This window comes from Montipora capricornis, chromosome 8, assembly GCF_036669925.1.
Source record: "Montipora capricornis isolate CH-2021 chromosome 8, ASM3666992v2, whole genome shotgun sequence".
Classification (NCBI taxonomy): Eukaryota; Metazoa; Cnidaria; class Anthozoa; order Scleractinia; family Acroporidae; genus Montipora; species Montipora capricornis.
In genome coordinates, this window is record NC_090890.1 from 48,483,203 (window position 1) to 48,508,202 (window position 25,000).

At 40.9% G+C, this 25,000-nt stretch overlaps 1 protein-coding gene across 3 annotated transcripts in view; it reads right to left on the reverse strand.

Moving 5' to 3' along the window:
• LOC138060458 (polyunsaturated fatty acid 5-lipoxygenase-like) overlaps positions 1 to 25,000 on the reverse strand; it is a 36,335-nt gene that overhangs the window by 8,691 nt on the left and 2,644 nt on the right. For 2 of the 3 annotated variants that reach the window (XM_068906252.1, XM_068906251.1), the window contains exons 2-10: positions 16,107 to 16,157; positions 14,117 to 14,468; positions 12,485 to 12,623; positions 11,743 to 11,889; positions 11,044 to 11,067; positions 5,306 to 5,412; positions 4,052 to 4,241; positions 1,531 to 1,637; positions 795 to 1,049 (exon numbers count right to left, since the gene is read on the reverse strand). In XM_068906252.1, coding sequence (XP_068762353.1) covers positions 795 to 1,049; positions 1,531 to 1,637; positions 4,052 to 4,241; positions 5,306 to 5,412; positions 11,044 to 11,067; positions 11,743 to 11,889; positions 12,485 to 12,623; positions 14,117 to 14,468; positions 16,107 to 16,150 — 1,365 coding nt within the window. In that variant the 5' untranslated portion in view covers positions 16,151 to 16,157. Of the gene's footprint in view, positions 1 to 794; positions 1,050 to 1,530; positions 1,638 to 4,051; positions 4,242 to 5,305; positions 5,413 to 11,043; positions 11,068 to 11,742; positions 11,890 to 12,484; positions 12,624 to 14,116; positions 14,469 to 16,106; positions 16,158 to 24,922 lie in introns of all 3 variants that reach the window. The other variant, XM_068906253.1, reaches the window with a different exon arrangement.

The following is a 25,000-nucleotide window of genomic DNA, read 5'->3' on the forward strand; positions in this document are numbered from 1 at the left end:
GGTCACTGTTGTAACAATGATAAAACAACCCTAACCCTTTATTAATGCTAACCCTCGGCCTAATTTTAGGCCTAAGGTTACATTAGAAATGGGTAGGGGTTTTTCTAGTGATGTTCAGACCGGAGGGTGCAAAGTGCAGGTCGCAGGTCATCGATTTACTATAACTGAAACAACACAAACCTTTACAAAAATGTTAACCTTAAGCTTAAATATTATTTTTTTGTCCTAATGTGGACATTAGTAAAGTTTTGGGTTGTTTCAGCAATGGTGAAACAGTGACCTGCGACTCTAATCTGCAACCTACAATCTTGCAGTTTACATCCTCCGTGTTACGTTAAGACAGTGACCTGTAAACCTGACCTGTGACCTGTAAAAAAATACCTGCATCGTCAAGATGGCTTCCAAAACCGTGATGAGGCCTATTGTAACATGTAACGATAAGTCTGGGAATCGAACACCCGGGCCACATTCGTTGGGTGGCGAGTGCTTAAGTAAAGTAAAGGCACATTATTTAACGTCGATAGTTCCTTCAGTTACGAAACTGTTCTCAATGGAAGCCAACGGTGCGGCCTTTACCCCCTCCCTCTGTCAGTGCTCCGTTTTATACACGGATCAGAGCAAAGTCGAAACAGACGTTGAAGTCACGTCACCGAGAATCGAACCGGGGACCTCGTGCTTGCCACGCCTATTCTTCAACGCCTGCTTTCTCTTTAGTGCTCTCACAACGGCGCAACCTGTTCCCTTAATGGGCCTTTCACATCAGCTAAGAACTTCAAAGTGTTTTGGTAACTCACCTTAATGTTGTTTCTGTAATCTGTTATCTCCCACGACGTTAAGGGATATGACTCTCGTAGCATTCTGTAAGCTCCATCGTTTCCACAAGCAAACAACAAATCCATTAGCTTTCCCTCTCCGAGTAGGTTAGGCACTCCAAAGGTGTTTGGTACAAGAATTTCTCTGCAGTGGTACTTAAGAAGTTGGTTTAGTGGATGCTGAACTGACAAAGTTCGCTTCAAGCTGACACAAAATGGTTCCATCAAAAAATGGATCTATAAACGTTGACATCAAGGAAAAAGGTAAATAAACAAATTTCTCTTTAACTGATTACTGTTAAGGAAACTATGATATTAAGTTTTAGATTAACAGACTTCTTAAAGTAGAACTATCGCAATTAAAACAAACGCGTTATCTGGCTTGCTTATGTCCCTTTCTTGGAAAGACTGGATTGCGCAGGGCACAGCTCGACGGGGTCGGACCGAAGAAGCTATGCTGCTAAGCTAATCTAAGCTAAGCTAAGCTGGGAGAGTCGATTTTGCTGAGGGGGGAAAACCGGAGTACCTGGAGAAAAACCCCTTGGAGCAAGATTGAGATTGACAAATCTCAGGCCACGTACGAGCTCAGGACTCGTTCGTTTGCGTTACCTCACGGCCATCCTTAATCCGATGAATCAACAGAAAAAAAGAGCAAGAGAAAAAAGGGGGAAAGTCAAGGTTTTATACCTGAGTCAGCAGACTATAGGAAACTGCCTACCCTTCCGAGGTGTTCCACAATTTGTGCATATCCTAAATCCGTGATTTGAACATTGAGTTTGGCAAGCATCCACAAATCTCCATCATTTGGGGTGTACACCGCTGAGTCTAAGGAAAAACAATGTTTCTTAAGAAATACACTTTCGACGGGTGCGACCTCATGGACACCAGATTTTCATCTAGGTAACTAGGCTTAGAGAAAAAAATCCTTTATTTTCAACAGGGTTTTAATAGTATCGAGAGATTTTAAGAAAGAAAAAAAGCTGCTTTGCACTGGAATTGGAACTGGTTTGTGATGTCATCTCATAGACCCATGTGTCTCACAACCTCGGCCAGACGCTTGCCAATTTTGTCAACCGTTACTGATTTTTCGAAGAGAACAAGGAACAAGTTAGTGTAAAATACATGTTTTATGGTGCTGAGGTTCATAAGCGTAAGGGCTATTTTTTTGCTAGGGGGCGTGGCTAACCGTCTACCCCCCAAATTCTCGCAAGTTGCCCAAATTTTTGCGAACAGTCGAAAAGAAACGAGGGTCGTAAGATGCACTACCATAGGCCTGCGTATGAAGTGAAAATATTCTTACATCTGAATCTATCATACATGAGCTCATAAAAAAACATCAAAAGAAATGGCTGTCTCTGCCATTTCGACTACCAAAGATATCAATGATATGATCCATGTCATTGTTGACTACAGAGTTGGCATATGCCCTTTCAATGTGTTGCCCCATGGTGTAGCCTGCGCAGCGGCCCAAAGGGGGACTGGGGAGGAGGGAAGGAGGAGGCCTGCAACGAACAACATGCAATGAACTCCCATCTCTTTTCCTGCCACGGTCAATATATGAATGCTTAATTCTGATTGGCTAACCTTTCCTATGAGGGACAGACCGCGGTACAACCGCGGTACATGTTTATTTCATGAACAAAATGGCGGACTTAGAAGATGATTGTTTTGAGGCGAATCTAAATGAAATTTTAAAAATTCTAACAGAAAACGGTTTTGACTTTAATTCTAAAAAAAGAGCATCGTGAAGCCATGATACGACAGCTTTCCCTTTTGGCAGTATTAGCGACTGGAAACGGAAAAAAACTTCATTTTTCAAATGCTAGTTCTTGTTCAGGATCACTTACCGAAGAAGCCGCCTCAAAAAAGGCCGATTTTGCTAGTGATACCACCTTTTGTAAGCATTATCAAAGATCAAATTGTCAACATTGAAGCCTTGGGTTTGTCAGCATGCAATCTGAGTGAAAATTTAGAGAATTTTAAAGACTTGAGAACGACTAAGTGATATTTTCGTCAGCCGAAAACGCCATCGACAACAAGTTTCTCGAACACATTAAGAACAAGGTCGAGTTTTCCCAACGATTCATTGGTTGTATCGTGGACGAGTCTCACAAAATTCATATTAGGACAGGAATAAGGTATTGAGGAAACGACCATAGAATACCACGCACTCTGTAGTCGATCTTCGAAATTTCCAGTATTTGACAGACTTTGTATCTTCTAAAACTAGTTGATTTGATTTGATTCTGCAGTTATGATCTTAGTTCTCTTTTTTCTTACGTATCAGCTAAGTTGCGGAATGCGCTACCTGATTTTATCCGTATCCGAATACAGGGCCGCACTTTGTACAGCGGCTTTTCTTTTTGATTAATATATATTATGTATTTAGTATCTATCTGTATATGCTATGTATTTAGCTGTAATGTAATGTATCGAAGATAATAGTTCAGTGTAGTTATTCTGAAATTGGAGATGAAATGAAGTCTATGCATGCATGTATGTATGTTAGCTTTAGCAGGGCGCGTGCACGCACTTTGTAATCTGCGACTTCAGTGTTTACCATATGACAGATAAAATGACTTTTCCCTTGTATTTTTAAGCCATCGAATTCATAGGTTAAATTGGTTTGGGCGGTTTGGAGCTGTGAGTAGGCGTATGATTTGTCTCATATGATTTAGGGGACGACATATCTCTCCCTCAATGCCGTACCGGGAGGCGAGGTCGGTAGCAGAAGGCAACGAAGGGCCAACTGCGTCCAAAAGCGATCGCACGGGCCGAAATCCCGGGATGAATCGTTTGGTACGACGCTCCAGTGCCATGTCTGGAGGTAATGCGTTTTTCTCTCTTTTTGAAACATTCCTTCAGCGCATACCTAACTGTTCTGGCTCTCCGATACCTAACCTACCAACAAAATTAAGATGCTGCATTGTTTTTAGCAGGAACACTTAAACATCCAAAAAAATAATGTGTAGATAAGTTGGAAAGACCAACTTTAACACACAAGCATTCATTTCCACAATGAGACTGCTACATATTTTAACTCAAACGTCAATAATAATTGGCAAAAGATGACACCCGGCCGAACCGTCATGTTTTTGTGCTGGTATTCTTTATTTTATAAGTTTTTTTATCGCAAGCAGGGGCCTGCAGTATGCCCGTTTACGTTAACCATGCACCCATGTCTGGGGTGTTTCCGTACCTATGCGAATTACTGAAGGTAAACAAGATAAAAGACGAACCTGGCTTGAAATCCATTTGAATGGCCACGGGCACCAGTTCCTTGCACCGTTTGGCAAATGCAAACAAAGCAATGGGAGAGAAAAAGTCCCACATCTTCCGTCTGGGATCTCTATCCGTGATATCCGGTGATCTGGGCAGATTGTCGCACAACTCATAACGAAGAGCAAAGATACTCCCCTGATTTATCGCCTGAAAAAGAGGTTAATCAGCAACAAGTCAGCGTAAATATCTAAGAAATCACAATAATTACTCTCGGTCGATGAGATGTAGTAGTTTGGATAATCACTGTAACATAAAGACACGATAACCTGGCTCTTAAAGGGTGTGCACATTTTGGATCGCACCCAAAGCTTCTTAATAATTCCGGAAAAATGGATGACCCAGAAACCAACTTTAATTAACACAATTTCTCACTTTAATTCATACATCATACATCCCTTACGCCCATGTTACAGTTCGCGATTTTTCAGGGGACTTGTCTTTCAGTTTCGTTGCGCCACAAACGAATTGCACAGGGAATTGTCCCGAGACAGTAATTTCTCGCAATTTTTTCTTGTTGCAGTAATCATTGTGAGAAATAGAAGTCGTTCTACTTCTAAAGACGTTTTTTTTGTTTTGTTTCTGTGACCACGTGCTCATCGAGGGCGAGAGACGTTGCAGGAAACATAGCCCAGTGTACCACTTGTCAAGCATTTTGAGTTACAACTTGAAAAGCTTTTGTCGCATCAAAATTGCCGGACAAGCCGACACAGAAAAAAATGGGTCCTTTGGAAATTAAAAAAATCTTGAACTGGGTTCAGACAGCTGCCCATAACCGGGAGCCTGCAACTCCAGTACTAGGTGCACTGATGTAGCGGCATTTTCACAGATCACGCTATATTTTAGAAGAATTCTCAAATACGATCTTGCTTGCACGAGTGACTATCCTTAATCCCATGTGCAATAACTTCTCATGCAACGCTTGTGATTAGCTGGAAAGTTCTGGCCTCGCTCCGAAAATCAAACTGCCTTCAAAATTAATGACACATTCGGAAGTCAACATGTCTCATCCAACGGTATCAGCTGGGGTTTGCCTAAAATCAGGAATCCGGCATCCGGAATGTGGAAACGGAATCCGGAATAAGAAATCCGGCATCCGATATAAGAACTTGGACCAAAGTCACTTTAATTTAAAGGGGAATAAACAAATAAATAAATAAATAAATAAATAAATAAATAAATAAAAATAACTCTGGGAGCCAAAGTTAACATACTTCTTCCAAAGAGTCACGACTTTTAAGGGCTTCTTGAACAGCTGCCTGCCAGTCAAACGACGGATTCAATGTCTTTTTTAGCTCGTTCCAGTCGAGTCCAATTGTCTCTAAGTGAAGAAAACGTGATTTCAGCATTATGTTGGACTATCGATGAAGCACATTTACACGTCCAGTAGTTGCCGGATTGGATTTTCACGTCATGATACGATATCCTACCAGATAACATCATATGTTATCTCACTTTGCAAAATAGCACGTATATCTTCATTTGTCCTTCTGATCATCATCGACAAAAAAGAAGGTAATATCACAAGGTAACCAACCCCAAGCAATACGTCCACTTTATTTTACATTGAACTACTGTGTGGTCTCATAGATTTTACGAACGTTGCAGTTTGTTTGTTTGTTATTTATTTGTTTGAGCTGGTTGAGGTATTGACAGCTGTTCAGCTGATGTGGACCTGCTATACCCACCCACCCATGTAATAAGAGACGGAGATATGTTCCCGCGCTTTGTGAGTTGGATGTGAAAAAGGAAGGGGAAGGGGAAGCGAAAAGCGCGGAGGCGAAAAAAGGAGAGCGTGAAACGAAGAGACATGCCACAGTCGCTGATAACCAAAGGATTCTAACGGGAATTGGGCCGAAATGAAATGCAGAACTCTTATTTATACTCGCGCTGCAAGGGACTGCATCGAAGCGAATAGCATACTATTTGCGACAGTCCCTTTCACGCTCGCTAATAAGAGACGGAGATATGTTCCCGCACTAAAGAGCCCAACGTTAAATACGGCCTGAAGACCCTAGAAGAACGCCAATACTTAAACATCACACACATCAGATCCCACACTAAAACTCGAAAAACTCCCAACCAGCCAAAACTCAAACTAAGGCGAAACGCCGGTGGGAAAAGAGACAGTGAAATGGAGGAGGCTGCTCAAGTCAGTGTAAGAGTCTGCCAGGGCTTGAGCAGAAGAGTCGTGACGAAATAATAACTCTGAAGGACCTCCGGGACGTAAAACCTGCGCAACTTACAAATAGTGAGAAGCTGTGGGAGCGTGGCGCCAACCAACATGCTCCATAATGTCTGCAAGCTGACTACCCGAAAGGGCTAAAGTGATGGCGAAGCTGGCTCTAAAGTTGTGCAAAGTTTCGCCAGGGAGGGCGTGAATAAAAATATCTACAGGCTGCCAGCCCTTGAGTGGGAAAACGGATAATCGCAGAAGGGAAAAAAAGACGCAAGAACCCACCCAAGGGATGGCAGCCTGAGCGTCGGTAATCCGATGAGGGCATTAGACACCCTTCCAGGCTACCATTGGAAAGCAAAAAAGAAACGTAAAAAAGAGAAAACAGTGCGAGAAAAAATTACATTATGACAGAAACAAAAGGTGCCGCAAAACGCGGAGGGAACACAAAGACACAACAATTCACAGAACACCAAAATAGAAGCAAAACGAGGGGAGACAAGGGCAAAAAACATGAAGACCAGGAAGTAACAAAAATATAAGGCCTGCAAAACAAAAGCAATGAACTAAATAGGCGTCAGGGGAATAGCACTGGACAAAGGCCAAAAATACGCGCGACAAAGCTGGGAAACAAATAACTTTTGAAAACAATAAAACCAAATAGGCACGCGGAAGCTAAAATAAAGGGGGAGAGGAAAGTACTACACAAAACCATTGTTTGCGAGGCGAAGGAAGAACGCATTAAACAAACTAATAAAGTACGCGAGGTAGCGGGAAGACAGCGAGAAAAGGACTAAACAAAAATCCGTTGAGAGGCAAAATATTCGAAAACACAAGATAGCGGAAAGGAAAGAAACAAAGAAATCATACAAGTAACAGGGAAGGGAGGGAATGCACCGCGCAAACCCGACGCTAGCAGGGCGAAATACGCGAAACAAAAAATTACCATAAAGTACAGAGATCGGATAAGCGCACAAAATCCCAAAGAGGCGAAGGAAAGACAGCACTGTGCAACATATGGTTTGCGAGGCGAAGCACACCGGCAAACAAACAAACGTGTGCAAAAAGGGGAAGGGAACTGAAGAGAGAAGCACTAAACAAAACCGAAGTTTGCGAGGCGAAGCACACTCATATAACAAATGAAACGTGTGCAACCGGCAAGGGAACGGAATAAAGAAGCACTAAGCAAAACCGGTGTTTGAGAGGCGAAGCACACTCACATAACAAATAAAAACGTGTGCAAGGGAGAGAGGAGCCGAAGAGAAAAGCACTACGCAAACCCGGTGTTTGCGAGGCGAATCACACTCAAATAACAAATAAAGCGTGTGCAAGGGAGAAGGGAGCCAAAAAGAAAGCACTACAGAAACCCGGTGTTTGCGAGGCGAAGCACAGTGACACGATAAATAAAAGGTGTGCAAAAAGGGACAAGAACCGAGCAAAACAGCCAAATCGGCCTAAGCGAAACATAGGCGTACAAAAGATAAAATAAAAACGAGGGGACAAAAACTATCAAAAAAATGGTGCCGACAAGCAGCCACGTGGACGACAAAGGGGAGGGAAAGGCGAAAGATCGAACACCAGCCAGGGAAAAACCAAGCAGTAAAACGAGCACTAATTACACCTGCAAAGGAGCTTGATTTTGCTGAGGATTCTCAACATTAGCTGCGGCAACCGGAGACACTTGAACCAGGGCTTAAGCGACGGAAACAGGAGCTTCAACTGGAGCTTGCGCGTCAGCCATAACACAGTAATGTTGCAATAGGATTCTAACGCGAACTGGGCCGAAATGAAATGCAGAGCTCTAACTTATACTCGCGCTGCAAGGGACTGACGCGAATAGTGTGTGGGTTCCTCTTTAACGTCCCACAGGGAACTAATGAACATGGAAGATATTTGTGAGACGGGGCCTACGGTTTATGGTCCTTATCCGAGAAGACTTGAAAGTCCAACCATTTGCGGATGTAATTACAAAGGCAGAACTTTCTCCTCAGTTATTTATTAAAAACCCTGAGTCAACGTTGGTCCGGCCGGAGTCGAACTCACGACCTCCCGCATGGCAGCCCGATGCTCAACCAACTGAGCCACCGGTGGGTGGTGTTGTGAGACGGGGCCTGTCGTCTTTATCCAAAACTGAGATGAAAAAGTCCAATCATTTGAAATTGTCAGAGCAAAAGAGGGTTGTCGGAACTTCGCTATAAATTAAAGGGTTCTGCTCGCACACACTGAAGTGTTGCTCACGACCTGACTGGTCGTCAAGAGACTTAGCACCCCCTTACGTGGAAAGGCAAACGGCATGCTTCTTCTTGTCATGGAAGCATGAAAACTCTTTTATCCTAAGTTATCTGTAGATAAAAGGCAAGAATGAGCAAAACCAAAACAAGAGTCTTTGATCCTTGGCTGAAAGCAAATTTCATTTTGACGTTTGCCTTTGCCGTCAGTAAACCGCGCACTGCTGAATCTCTCTACTGAGTTTTTGCAACACGACTTTCTCCACCACCGGAAAAAACTTTACTTCCGTTGCAAACATAAAAAAAGTGACTTCCTGTAAGAAAAGAGCAAAAGACGACGCGACTCAGCTCGGGAATATGAAGCAAATGCTTTCTGAAGACTTTTTCGATTTGAGCCGTTGACCTTTAGCTTAATCTAACACACTGGTGTTTTGTTCTATTGTTCTCACTAATTTTAGGTTACAAGTGAAAGCATGCCAATCTTTTTTCAGTATAAGAAACTTTTTTTATGAGAATGTTAAGTCTGAGATGAACCAACGAGTCGAATGTAAATGTAAAATGTTGTTTATATTGGAAGTGCACTTAGCTATCAAGCTAGTTCACAGGCACCCCACTTTTTAATAATCTGAAAGAAACAACTCAAACTTGAAGGCCCACCTTCAACCAACAGGCTTTTCGACCTCCTGTTTTTGTTATGGAAATTCGCATTGCTTATCGTAGCGATCTAATTGGATAAATTTCAGCTTCGGGTGGAATTTTCGTAGATGAAAATTGTTCCGCGGCACGCAATGCCTGTCGGTTGAAGGTGGGCCTTTAACAGAAACATGATTAGAACCCCAAATGGCAGAAGGCAACCAGTTGGCTATTTACAAAGCGTGGTAGAGTTAAATCCGGGACAACAGGAAACAAGTCCATACCAGAGGTTAAAACGGGATTTGAACCAGGGGCAACTGCATGTAAACCCAACGCTCTATCCACTGGACCACGACGCCTCCTCAATCTAACTTAAGAACTTGATCATTTTATTCGTTTGTTTTGTTTTTGTGAGTAGTATAGACAACAATGTGGTTCTATTATTGTATGATACAACTCAGTTTGTAGTCGAACTTAGTAAAACTCAGAATAGGTTGCCCCAAACTACGTGTTGAAACAGGTAGGTACGACAAAATTGCTGTCGATTAAAGAATATGTTCCCTATGTAGTGGTAATGCAATTGAGGACAAAATCCATCTCTTACTGAATTGCAAGAGCTATTCCTCGATAAGAGACATATTCCTTTCCAAAATTGAAACAAAAAGTCATGATATAAGAAAATTACCACGTGAAATTTGATATCCCAGCTAATGAATTTTACTAATAACTTACTATATATTGACCATCAATTAATTGTGTTCATCTCATCGTGCTTTGAAATGAGTTTTCATAAAAAGAAAAAAAAAAAACAAGCCACTGCTCGATAAAAAGCCAACATGCGCGTTATTGTGGCGAGGGAAATTCCTGTATATAAAAAAAATTATCTAGCGACCGCTGACCAACGTTTTTGACCATAGTCAAACTCCCGCCCATACGGCTTTCGATTCGTGTCAAATTCCCCACTATGCGGAGCCATCCTCTTGTCAAATGCCCGGGGGTATGCTCGGGGGGGGGGGGGGGGTAGGGATGGGCGCACTTGGAATTGAGTAGTATATTAGAGTAGTATACGCCTTTTTAATAAGTCTAATATATGCCGTTTTCCGCTGATGACGTCAAACTCATGCTTTTAAAATTTATTCAGAAATGTACAAAGGCTTCAAACAAGAAAAGAAATCGGAAAAGCTTTAGGCCTTTGTACATTTCTAAATAAAATTTGAAAGCAAGAGTTCGACGTCATTAGCGGAAAACGGCATATATTAGACTTATTAAAAGGGTGTATACCACACAACTTTAAGAACATGTTAAGTGTGTTTTCAGGCTCAAATAAGAAAAAAAAAAGAAAGAACGTTTACCCTCAGGCTCAAACTTTCTCATAAAAGAGAATGTCATTCTATCTTGACACATAGCACAGCAGTAGCATTTCAGTATGCGACACGAAGTCGTAAGCGACACGAAGTCTGACCATACCTCCCATCCTACTGAGATTTTAAAGCACTTGTATGTATTCATCAAATATCTCTCTAAACTAAATCAAAGGAAAAAACCTTTTGAAATACAGTTGATTACAAAAATGAGCGATAAATATGATGGTCATTTCAAATTTAAGTGGTTGTTCTTATGTCAGCCAACGAATTAGTGTGCGCGCGAATTGAGTCTGATTAGACGTTATAAACGACCACTTAATTTAAACTTGAAAGACCGTTACATTAATCATCTGAAAAGGAAGCCAAGATGACTTCAAAATGTCGTGTAATATCGCTCATTTTTGTAATTAAACTAAAACAAAAATATTTTTTGCATTTTTCTGAGAAACACAAAAAGACAGAACAATAACGGTGGTTAACTGTGTGAACTTAGCGGCGGAAACGTTTTTGAATTTTCAATCAGTTTTGTTTCATTATTATTACCAACTTACCTCCTTTCACCGTGGTGCCTTCTCCTGAAAAAAAGAATGGCACAAAAAGAAACAACAAATTCATCGGACGAAAGTTCTCAAAATTGGACGACCTAGTAATTAATAAAGCAAGTCCATTCCCGGAATTAAGATCTATACATAATCATTGAACGCAAAAATAATTAAAGGCTTTTCCGCGTCGGGTAACGGCGCTGCAAATGAAAAAAAAATTTTCCTCGGCGATGTTTTCCCTGTTATAAATTATGAGGCTCCTAAGCCGTACCACAAGCTGGGAATTTCGATTTTTGTGTTGGAATGTCGTCCTTTTTATCGTTGATTTTAAGCCTCGAGGTCTCTTCTCGCCAGCGCCCTTTCTTTCCTCGGCTTTTTGTCCGAGGGGAGATCGAAACGCCCTGGAAACAAGGTTGATCTCTGGCATACCGTGCAAGCTATTATATCATGATCCGGAAAAAAAAGCCTTCTCCTGACAGGAGTCACGCTTATCTCAAGAGCATCGTAGGAACATCCAGGTGCCGCGGAGGGGGAGGGACTGGGGGTTATAGCCAGTCCCCAGCCCCAACTTTGTTGTTTTTTCCTAAACCTCTCACCCCCCTTCCCCACTAAACTTCCAAACGTATTCCGCAGCCCCTGGCATTTATGATATTACAGAAATGCGAATACTGTATAGTCCGAGTATCACAAGAAAAGTGTTCCTTTTACCTGCACAATATCCCCATTTTCCAATATACCATCTTGTTAGTGAGCACCATTTACCGAATTTACCTTGAGCGCACTTGTTATGGGTTGTACCACGGTAGGTAAAAGGAAAATGGCACCAGTCACCTCTTACAGTCTTCACTCTAAGATCTGCAACAGAATGTCGTGCAAAGGCACCTTAGCCTTTTACATAGAAAGACGCTCAATTGAATAAAGGGGCTTTGTCACAAAATTTAGCAAGATTCACAGATTGAGAACCAGATAAAGCAAAACGTGAAAATAACTACTTAAATCCTTCAAGAAAGGTTCGAATAAAACAGCAAATGGAAAAGGAGGCGAGGTTTATGAAAACTGTTCAACCAAACAGTTTTTCAAAGTTCAAAACAGAGTTAACTGAATAGAGTGTAATGTGAAGTGCTAGATTTCAATCCCATATGAACCATGTGAGCGTTAGCCCTACTGATGGAAATGGGCCCACACAAGGGCCTTATTCTTACATTCTTACATTGTTTTTCAAAGTTCAGCCGTTTTGTTTGTAAGTCAAATTGGTGGTGGTTGCTTAAAAGTAAATTCTGGGTTAACCTTAAGTTGCATAGCGAGTGGTGCGAGCAAGGAAGTACCCTTGAACTAATTTTTTGGAAGACACGTTGACTTTATTTTTCCGCGGTTTTCAAGTAAACCCAAACTGGCCCCATGACCAAGATCTAACCCTAGACCTGGGCCGTTACGTAAAATATATTCTTACATTGTTTGGGAATGGTGACACGTTGAAGTGTGGTTGGGTTTGACCCTGCAAGGCGCTGCTGAGCGAAGTGCTTGTCACTTATCCAGTCAGGTTTGTTATTGATGAAAGCTTCGTACTTGGATGGAAGTTTGGCATATTGCTATAAACGCAGAAAGTAACTTAGTAGATCAATTATATTTACCGTAACCACTTGGCCTCTGGTTGGACGGAGGTAGCAGAATGCTTAATTAAATTTAACAAGACAGTTCAATTAGAGGTGCATCTAATAAACGTGAATTTTGAATTATGAATTATTCCACATTATCATCTGATCTCAGCTGAATACTATTTAGTATTTTCCATTGGGACCAAGTGAAATCTCATCCTTTACTTTAATTTTAAAACGACTGAAGATAGGTCGAAAAGTTGTTTTTCATCGTTTAATTGAATTGTCAAAAGCCATTGGCCACTATAAGGTTGCGCGGGAGACAGAGTCGGGAGCCTTGTTTAATTGCATTGTGGGTCTTTTTTAAGGGACGCATTTTCATTGATTCGTGCGCGGAGCGAGAAGTCAAGTTGCAAGAAAGCGCTATACCAGGGGTGCTTTCCATTAAGCCACAATTTCCTGAAATTTCGGGCTGAAGTCAAATGGAATGGTCCGTTTCGGTTCGGTCCGACCGGAATATCTGGGACCACCTCTGGAGACGGTCCTCTTTGACCGGTCGGTCGGTCCGACCGAAACGTGCCGTTCCATTTACAAAAATTTTCGTTTCCAGTCCCATTTCACTGTGATGTAACCGAAATTTCGGTCGAAACGTAAATGGAACGCTTCGGTCCGATTGGAAATTTACTTTTGATGAAAAATGTCGTTCCATTTTTCTTGGTTAGTTCAAGTGGTCTCGGACCTGATGGTCAGGCATAATGGAAAGCCCCCAGGAGCTGAGCTTCCTAAACCACCAGAATATTGTATACAATGACAATTTCAAAACAATAGCTCGCTTGCCCAAGGTGCAAAATTGTCCGGAAGACGAAAGATTTGATGAAAAGGTCAGTGAGATCGTGGTACATAGGACGTTTACTTACTAACAACTTAAGTTATAAAGATTTAACCCGAAATTAATTGTTACCAGGAGCCAGGGAGTTCCACCAATGTCGCCCGGGTTCGATTCCCGGATTTGACGCCACATGTGGGTTGAGTTGGTTGGTTCTCTACTCAGCTCCGAGAGATTTTTTCCCTGGTACTACGGTCTTCCCCTCTCCTCCTCCTTTGTTCTTATTTCGGTTGATGTGTAGTCTCCTCAATTAGTAAAGCACTCGTGTTCGGCTAAGTAACCTTGAGACTTAAATAAAGTGATTATTATTATCGTTATTATATCGTACAAGAATATCGATACGAAAGTCTTTTTGCTTTGCAGCGTAAACGACTGCATAAAAACTGGCTCGTCCCCAAAACAGTCCCACAGTGCTATTCAGTAAGACCCTCGACTTGTCTCCCACGCAACCTCGTGGCCAATAAACGTTTCGGTTTTTGAATTTTTGGAAGCTCACCGGAGGAAGGCTAAGCCACCGAAATATATATAATTACTTGATTGATTTATTAAAGGCACTAGCTAAACGTAATCTACTGGCTAACGAATAAAGAAGTGCATTTACCCCGACCAATGGCTCCAGAAGTGATTGGAAAAACTCCGACATAGGAAGGTAATCTGACGTCTGGTTAATCTCCATGCCGCTTGTGTCGGCAATGTACTTCGTTAAGGCATCCTCGTTGATTCGTAAGGTTTGAGTGTAAGCGGTGGCGTAGTATCTTGCGAAGGGGTCTTTGAAGACGATCCCTGCCAGCTGTTGAGGAGTCATGTTCAGTCTTGCGTAGCCATACAAGGCCGGATCATATTTCAGGGTGTAAGTCTTCTGGTTTTGGGCCAAGGCCTGATCTCGAGTCTCTTTGCACGCTGGATTGGCGTGTTGAGGAAGAGAGACGTCACAAAGCATTTCCTCTGAATACCTTTCAAAAGGATAAAGTAAGTTTTTTTTCATTTTTCTAAATTACAATTTTTTTTTGTAGTCAATCAGTCAATCCAAGGTTTTACAAAATGGTTTATAAACAAAGTCAGGTCACGTCTGATAAGCGTATTTCAAAATCCAATAGGTGTTAAGTCCAATCCAGAGTTCCAAAGAGGTTAGCACAGTGTGCGTTGAAAGCAAAACTGCCAATTGGTGTTTAAAGCAACAACCTTGCCCTAGTCGGTCCGGTCAAACAAACGCTTTTCAAGCACAAACGTGCGGTTGAAGGCCAAACGCCGGTAAAGAAAGTTTCAAAGGTTCAATTCTCGCGTGTCCTCTGTTCGATGAATGTGTAAACAAAAGGTTTCGCGGTGGGTTTCGCGCAAAAGCGAAAAATTTGCACAATCAAATCGCACTGCGAACAAAACAGCAACTTCCACACGATCGAAAAACTTACACAATCAAATCTCACGGTGAACACGGAAGTATCTTCCACACGATGGAAATACTTGCACAATCAAATCTCACTGACTTACACAGCAGCAACGTTACTCACAATGTACCACGGTCGCATGAGGTCGAGGCATTTTACATAGCCAGGCGCCAGTCTGACGAAAGGCATCAAGCCTGAGCGTTTCTCCTTCGTCCAAACGCAACAAAAACATTTTATTTATACTCCTCACAAATTCAATCGTTCTGTACTCCAAATAAAGCTTTTAATTGTTATACATTGAACCTTCCCGGTCAGTGTAAAAATCGAAAACCGTGGATGCTCTTTTGCGCCAACTTGAGGCGTTTTCATTCATCCCGTGACTAACGAGTAGTGTTTAAGGGGAGAAAACGTTAAAGCATTTTTGCGTACTTAATAACTGTTCCCCGTTAGGCCAAACTTGTTATGTGTTGTATAAATAGAGGATATTACATGGCCGCGCGGGGATACGCAATTTGAGTGTTGAAAAACATTTCACGAGTGAGCGCAGCCAACGAGTGAACTATTTGTTCTCTCCTAAGATGGGTTAAGGTTGCGAGGCTAAGAAACATGCTATGCAAACTTGGTCGTTAAACTCTTTTCAGTTCTCGTGATAGTTATATTTTAGCACATTGTATCCAAGAAAAAATTTCACTTTTCTTTTAACTTCGTTACTAAGTAATAAGGGTCTTTTCAAGGTCTTTGTGACATTCGGACCGAATTTCTTATTGTTCTAAATCGGCTCGTAGACGTTGAAATGGTATAACTCGATGAACCAATTTGAAGCTTTAATTTACGTAACTCCTTTAGAAACTAAGTATACCTGTTGATAAAACCTACGACTAGTGCCTTTTGTCAGGAGCCTATCTGATGGGCTCCTGCTTTTGTCGATAAAATATCTGGTCGATGTCATACAACTTAAGCACTAAAGGCACTCTCCTTGTTAAGGTGTCCGGGGTTGTGTTATTTACCGGGAAATTGTCCATTAAGACAATTTCCTCGATCTCAATTCATTCACTCGGGCGAGATAAAACCGGTTTTCGTAACTTGACTACGTGGAAGGACCGGCTTAGCTCCCGACCTGGACAAGTGACGATGGCTGTAATTAAAAAGAATTGGACTCTTGTTGCGGACCTCTGGGTCTTCAATTCCTCGCAGTTATTAGCTTACCTTGAGATTGTAAGTAACGCCAAGATGCTCAACAAAGCGTTCATCTTGCCTCTGGGGAAGAAGAACATATCAGTTTGTATAAACCTTGCAATGATTAAAAAATTAAATAGAAGAGCTCTCAAGTTAATGAATGATTCAAATCTGATAGTTACATGTAAGATTGCCACTTAATGGATCGACCAATCAGAGCATTGAAATGATGACTCTTTGTCTTTTGTAGTTGTTACCTCGGATTCATTCTTATCGTGCAAAAAATTCCTAGCTTTATTGTATCACTTACACCACCTGCTGTTTCCGAATCATTAGCGCTGTAAAAATCATATTTGCAGACTTAAATCGAGAGTGAGGCGATTATTTACATACTTTTGGATTCGTATAATTAAAAGTGTCGACTCGATTTTTTATTTTAACGAGATCCTAAGACACGCTTTATCCTGCCTAGCACAAAACCCTGTAAGAACGTTTTTCACGATTTTCCTGATTATTTTGCGAGTAATTTTTCCATGAGGCTGCTGTAATATTTGCTGTCTGCTAGAATCCGAAGTTGACAATGTTCACTTAATAATGATAATGGGACTGAGTGGAGTACAATTCAGGGAGTAATATCATGGGAGGTGACAAATCACTCCTTAATCATGAATTATTTCCATTATTTCCTGAATTCTACGCATCAATTACTCGTAACAACATACGTGAAGATGTCGGTGATTAAATTTTCATAGCTAGCTTTATCCACTCAATTTTTTTAGATTAAAAAAAAAAGCTCTGTCCAATTTATAAACTATACTATTAGTGCTCTTAGAATTTTGGAATAGTTATGATTATCATATGTAATCATTGAATCAAGTGTTATTGTTATTTTCGTGAAAATGGGGTGTTGAGTCGACACCGCAAAAGTGGGACTCTTAGAAGTCCTTGTCTGTCTCAGCTAAGCATAAATTTCGAACATAACACCACGCATTTTTGCTCAAGGTTAAACTGGGAGACTCAATATAGACATTTAGGCAAACAAAAGGCTTTTGCTTGTCATAAAAGTGCTAAGTTACTTGGAACATGTAGCTAACATGCAATTTGATTGCTGCAGCAATGGGTGAGCCTGGAGCTCACTTCTGTTACACAGAAGTGCTCTATTTTTCATTTCCCTTCTCGTATCCTCAAACTGTAGATAGTTTCACTGTCACGCAAAAGAAAAATAAATTCGAAATCGTTTAATTGAAAAGGTCAAGAACTTGGAATGTTGTAGGAAATAAATCTTTTAAGACTTTGTCGAACGGCACACATAGCGCGCCTCGGCTCAGGTTTCGCGTCTCAGGTTTCGTGGACCACCAAACCACTATTGATCGTCGTATGTCTCGTATTTCTCTATCTTGTTTGTATCGAGAGGCATGTGTTCGAATTTAACTCTAGATTAGTATGAAATTAATGGTGTCATTATTCCTTTTGCCTTGAATTTGCATATTTCATTGCTAATCAGTAGTTTTGTGAATTTAATCGTCATTGATTAAAATCGGTCAAAAACACGATCGGATGGCTGAGAAGTTGGACCGTCATGAAGTGACTTGCAGGCATATGAATGAAGGTCTAAGAGACCTGAGCCACGGACGTTAGTTCGTGATCACTGGAGTTCGATAATTATTGATAACCAGTTTCATTTTCTGCAGTCATTTTTTGTACTGAGTGACTGACTCTTTTGTCTTTTTTTCTGCAGTTGTTCAGAAAATCTTGATCTTATATCATACAAACTATGCTTGAAATAATTTTGTTTCTCATAAAGCTTACTTCGGGGCCAAACCTGTACTATTGTTAATGTACTAATGGCAATAAAAGATTAAAGAACGTTCCCGGAATAGTGACCAAGAAGTGAAAGCTCTTTGTGTACGTGACTCTATCGCAACGGGTGCAGCAGTCTTCACATGAACAACTGATTTGCCAAAATTGTATAGTATCGAACAAAATAATAGTATTTATTTTTCATATTGTTATAACAAACAAACGTCCAACCCTTTTTGCAAGTACGTAAAAATAGAAGACAGTAAATAAACTTTTACTGGCGATGTCTTTTATATTTGAATCGCTCTTCTGACGAGGGCTGCGTTAGGTGAGGACACCGATTATCTTTGATTAGTATAAGAGCGGCACTTTGCTTTATTTATTGGAAATATACATTTCTATTCTTCAAGGCAATTTTTCTTCCGTTCTCTAGTAGGAAAGGACACAACTGTCGTTTATTTTCGCCCGTGTGGTTTCCTCAAGCTGAATAACTGACATAAAGAAACGCACGCAAAACATGCCGTTCCGGAGGTTCAATTGGTTTTAATTAGCGTCGGGCTGCCATGCGGGAGGTCGTGAGCTCGACTCCAGCCGGACCAACACCAGTTAGGGTCTTAAAACAACTGAGGAGAAAGTGCTACCTTTGTAACAACATCCGCAAATGGTTAGAATTTCAAGTCTTCTCGTGTAAGGACTATAAACTGTAGGCCCCGTCTGTACAGCCTACAGCTATCCACAGCTACTTTGACAATGTTATGACGAAATTCACGATTAATAACAGGACAGACGCATGAAAAACTCAAATCAATTTCTTAAATAGGGTTTTTTGTATGGAGACGCCATGTGGTCCACCAACTGATGGCAGCCGATAATCAACGAAAACTACTGGAGTCCAGTTTGTGATGAAAGCGGCTACTTTTCGCTCATGAGATAAATACATGTCTATGGACACATCCTGTAATGTACTTCAAAGGCTTAAACGTCTGACATTCAGAGGGATAGAATTTTTTTCAGCCAGATAGCTTTGTATCATGGTGTCACGCAAGGTGGCAATTTATACTGTATTTTCGAAACGAAACACGTCCCGGAACTGGAAACCTGACAGCAGATTTATTGCCTCCGCAGGGATTTTGCATGAGGAGGCATCATTGTAGCTTGCGGGTAAAAAGAGTTGCAGTGATATAGTATTACATAGGTAGTGTATATTACCAGGAAAAAATTCGACTTGAAAGTTGCAAGCGTGAACGGAACAATCGAGAATTGATGACGTTTTCACACCCAATGCCCGTAAGTAAGTCTTAGGTAATGATGACGTAGAAGAGAATGGCTGAAGAACAAGAGATTACCTGAACATAATTGTGGAACTGAATTGATCTGCCGTGCAATTAAGCTTTGCAATTGGAGCATCTTCTTAATAACTCAAGTCTGCTTTCTCACGAAGGAGCCAGAAAGTGACTAAGTTATCTTATCACAACAAGGAAACTCCTTTGGTTTGATTATTAAAAGAGTCGCGAACGGACTTTTTCATTTGGGTAAACTGACGAACATTGCGCAGCCACACATAACTTTCGATTAAATTATCGCAACATAGAAAACTCTTAACATGCAACTTCGTCCGACCACGACCCATCATACTTGCCCACCGCCATCACCTTCGCACTTTGTTTCACCTGGTATGCCGGGGGAACTTCGCACTACTTACTCCTTCGGGTAATGAACTAGATACTTACGACACTCATGTATAAATAAGAAGTTCTCCCAATCCTCTGCCGTGAGCTTGGAGTATTTCCTGGCAAGGTTTAAATGAGGCCTTCTTTGCCTCTCACTTAACAGTGGTATCTTCTTTCGCTTGAAAGCCATCCACCATTTGTTGGTTCATGATCACCATACCATTACGCTCGAAACGTTGATATTGTGATGTTGAAGATTTTTAGCAATCTCTCTTGTTGAATTATTACGCTTATACTTAGCTTTCGGGATTACATTTCTCGCATAGTTTGTCAAAACAGACGGGCCGTCCACTCTTTGGTTTATCCTCGAAGGACTTCCTTTTAGACTACTTGTTCACCCATCCTTCGGTATTTTTATACAACTTGGCAATTTCTTTGACTGAATGGCCAGAAGACCGTAAAATAGCTGCGTGAGCTCTAACAGTGACTGCTTGACAGTGACTGTTATTTCCGTGAAAGAGCAGAGAAAATAAAAAACAAGGGCAATAAATACGAAGACAAACAATGTGCGGGGAAAATATGGCGGGACAAAGCACGCGTGCTTGTACATTGGGCGCAAAAATTCAAAAATATTGTCATTTATTCAAATCTTAGCTTGAAATTGCTTTGAACAATTATTTAGATAAATTTATTAACTGAATCAGTTTCAATTTGCCTAAAGATATATTAAACGTTTGAGACAAAATACAAAGTTCAATCGGAACGAACTTTTGAAACACCCTGTAATGTTGTTACCAGAAGAGTTTTCAACACTAATTTTTCTCTCAGTGTACCTATTCATTAATTATACCGTGACACCATTTCAGTTTCTTCATCAGGTCAGATTTAAACACTTCCTGTTTCTTACTATTCATTTGGTCATTTAATCCTATAACTGCGATCATATAATCCAGATCAAGGACATCTAAATAAAGCATTGACATTAAACCGTGCAACATCAACATCAGTGGTTATTCACGTTACCTAAGACTAAGAGAAATTAATCCCTTGCAACGTTACATTAAAAAAAAAAAAAACAATGGCCTCATTGCGGTAAAAATTGACCTTGCGTTTCCTTTAGTTTCTGTTTCGACTGGTATACCATCGTGTCAGCCATGATCAAACCGTCTTTTCATATTCGGTACTGATTTCAGGGTTTATTTGAGGGGTTTGTTTTATTTTTTATTTTATTTTTTATTACTTACTTTTTTTTTAAAAGAGAATTTGAGTGATTCTTGGGTTCCAGAAATACTGGAAACAGCGTTTCTGAGTGTTCTATTTAAAAAAAAGTTTTAAGGGGACATGCCCCAGACTCCCGTCGGTAGCTCGCGTCTTCGGCTCTCGCAAAGGCCTTGCGATTTTGATTTTAGAATTTAATGATGTCACTGAAAACCATCTATTTTTGTGGTCGTACTCTGTAAGTGCACTACACACTATGTCATCGGGCTGTAACAGTGTAAATCCGTGCTGGCAATAGGGCCGCAGCGCGTACATAAACCACGAAAATCAACGGGTCTGTTGGAAGCGTGCTTAAATTTCAACAAATGAGCCCCAAAATGGGCAAGAGTTTGTGACGTTGATCAATAATAAGGTCGCTTCTATTTCCAAAACGATGGAATTTCCTGGTGATGGATAGCCTCGTCTAGTAGAATGAATGTTTGACTTTGCAGAAACACTGCAAAATTTCTCAAGGTCTTAATTGCACTTCCAGAATGTGGAAGTCTGTTGTTATTGGTCTACGTAAATTCCGGGTCGTTTCAGCAGACGGTCTTGGGGGAGGAACGCGTGACGAAATCCTAAGAGTGCCTAGGTGGGAGCCTGACAGCAACTCGTATATTTTGAGGTCTCCCACTGAGATACTAACCCCGCTGGACATGGATAACTTCAGTGAACTTTAGTCGCGGAAAGCTGACGCTCAGAGTACACCGCTTAATCTGGCTGTGAAAAATAAGTTGAAGGAGCTTCCTGTCATCCAAGAAGCCAATGTTTCTCGATTCTCTTTTATTTTCTTTAATCTTTCTGGGTTTAGTATTTTACTAGTAACCACATGTCTTCTCAGGGGGCTATTTACCCAAGACATCTACCATAGCACTATCATGATTTACGATACCAAAACAATATCGTGTACCATTAGGGCTACATATTACGCAAAAAACTTGAATCTTCTACAAAAGAAAACGGAGCTTAGTTGACAGTTACCGAATAAACCACAAAACTCATATCTATAGGAAATCGTATAAACGCGAGTGCATTTCGTGATTTATGGGCACGAGTGATGTTCTGAAAGTACCCAAAATTGCATGGGCCTGAGGCGAGTGCAATTTGAGAACTTTCAAAATAACACGAGTGACCATAAATCGCAAAATGCACGAGAAAGTTCGTACGATTTTTTTTTTATTATATACTCAACAAAATCACTACATCGCTTTGTTTCCATAGCAAATTCCGTATTGCTCCCTATAACCTCATTTTGCACTTTATAACCTATTCATGCGTTCGTCATTGACCAATCGGAAACGCGATATTTTTTTGAATATATAACAGTGCATTTTAGTATATACCAAAACAATGGATAGCGTTGAACGCACGCGCTGATAGCCTACTCAAACACCGGTTTCAAGTTAATCCACTACCACACGTACGTATTGCGTGTCTATTTTTTTCTTTCTTTTGTCGAGCCGAGTCAACGTTTTGGGTCTACGTTTTGTACTCGAAACCTGTTAAAATATCCCTTCAATTCCAACGGCGTTAAATTACTGCAAGCATCATTGAACATCTCCCTTCCTCTCGGCAGCATTTATACCATTTAGGTAAACTAGTTTATTGTTTGATAGGGTGTGTTTTCACGACAGCCGCTGTCTCGCCAAACATCCCTGAAGGTACTTCGTTCAGCGACTTAAAATGAAGTGCAACACACCTGGCCACAATTGTGTTCTTGTAGCGGCATCGTTTGAAGAACGAGGCATATAACAATACGCGCAATTCAGATGCCAATAAGTGGCCGGGTATCCTGCAGTTTAGCTGATACGTGTTTTCACGGTTAAGATTATACTTCATTTAGGTAATATGAGGAGAGAGCGCTCGCGAATACAACAATTTGAATAACGTGGCTTCGCTTCGCTTCCACACAAATTTCAAGGGAGGAATGAAATAGCACGCGTGTTGTATTTCAAATTTGACAGCCCTGTCTGATGGATAACCGCAAGCAACTTGGTTTGGTGGCACAGGCCTAGGGTGCGTTCGATTGGGAAATCTGGATTTAGATCTTAAAATCCCGATCTTCGGATTTCCAATCGAATATAAAATATGAAAACGGATCTTGTCGCAGATTTCACTACTTGAAATACTTCCTGACACGGATTTCTAACTAGTAAAATCCTCGACAAAATCCGTTTTCAGATTTTGTATTTGATTGGAAATTTGAAGATCCAGATTTTAAGATCGATATCCGGATTTTCCAATGGAACGCACCCTTAAATTTAATGAGAATTTTATTGGAGTTTGCGTACTCGCTTCACTTTAAGCCAGTTGGGAAAGGAACTGATTTCACGGGATTCCCGGTTGTCACTCGCTAAGCGACCTACAAATCCGCTCGCGAAAACACATGCACCCATATAGTCACCTTCATTTTAATGACCAATTAGTTGCATGCGTTAAGTGGTACATTTATTTCGTCGCATGTCGCACCACAATTTAACACACGACATGACGCGAAGTATAAATACTCGCTCAATTTTCCAGGTCTCTCAGTCTCTCCTTAGTTAAGTTTTATGTTCTATTTAATAAACGAGAGGGAGTGTTTTATCGTGTTTATGATGAGGCGAAGGCGATAAAATATGACTTGCGAGTTTATTGAAGGGCTTCCGAAAAACATTCCACATAATTCGTGTCCTTCAAAGGGAATGAATGGAACGAAGGTTCAAATTGTATGAGGAGAACATTAGCATACAAGAAAAACAAGCTATGCCTTAGTAATATGTTTTATATAAAGAATTCGAATGAGAATTCGACGTTTTAAAGCTCATGCACGTGACATTTTATCGGTGACCGTGCTAACAGCCTGTTTCGCTCATGAATTGGATTTTCCTCTCCCTTGGTGTCAATATCCTTCCCAAGGGTGCATCAAACCGTGAACAACAATACTTGTATATAAGTTATTGTTCTATAGACTTTTGTAGATACCGTTCAAGATACCCTTCACTGACCCTTCAGAAACTAAACTGGACAGAGATTTTTCTATAAAAGAACGATGCAAAAGGTGTAGCATAACCCATCTTCCATAACAGCTTCTTCTTTTGCAAGATGCATTGCATCTAGTCAAGCAACGTTTCCGAGATCATTCGACTGGCAACTGATTAGACGAAGCATAAAATTCTGGGTTTTTCCATTGCGTCATGTAAGCTGGCCTTTCTCCTTGAAGAGACCAAGCTTTTTGATCTGTTAAGCCCTGGCCAAACTATCAAACAAAGTTGGATTCCACATGCAACATTATTCGATGTAAATGTTGAGGTAGCGGCAAAACACGATCCAACATTGCTTCACGAAACTGACGAAAGTTTCAAGTTGGCGCTAAAACTGGAACGAAAACCGTTCGCAGCGTTTATGCTACTGGAGCTCTTGGAGGACAGAAATGACCGATTCAAACGAGGAAAAATCAAAGAACAATTCAGATAACGAACACTAAAGAGTATGTTTATTGGAAGACAGCGATAAACGATATTGAACCAGACATCTCCAAACAGAGCGATCATGATAAAGGGAGCAAAAGTATCCTTCAGACCTGGCCTTGCTTCATATTCGCTGATCAAGGTTTCTGGTTGTTCATCAACAACCATGACGTCTTCTTCGTCCTTGTCCACTATCTTTGTTGCAAATGGCAACTATGCTTGAAAATTAAGACAGCGATTCGTGATTGGCTAGCAGCGCGGACGTGACTCGATTTAAGACACGACTTTGTTGGAAGAGCGGCAAAACGCTGCAATATTGTTGCGTGGAGCACAATTGTTGGGCGTGATGTTTGATCAAAAGCAAATTCTATCCAACACTTGATCGAACAAAAAATGTTGCATGAACGTCTTCGAACATGGGCGGCCAAACTGTCAAACAATGTTGGATCAGGCAAAGTTGGAGCGTTGAATCCAACTTTTTTCGATAGTTTGGCTAAGAAAGCTGGGCAGTTTTAACTTGCTATAGTCTAATCTTGCACATGACAAGAAAAGGTACTTAATGAATAACAACTCGAGAGACATTCCGAAGGAACAATTATTGAAATACGTTTCAGCTGGAATTAATTGGCACTGTACACTGAGGAAAATTTTTTATGGTCATCCAACTTACCTGTTCGTGAATTTAATATGGCCTGAGCAGGTTTGGTTGGAATACGGTGGAACAGTGATTCACAGGAAACTATACAGC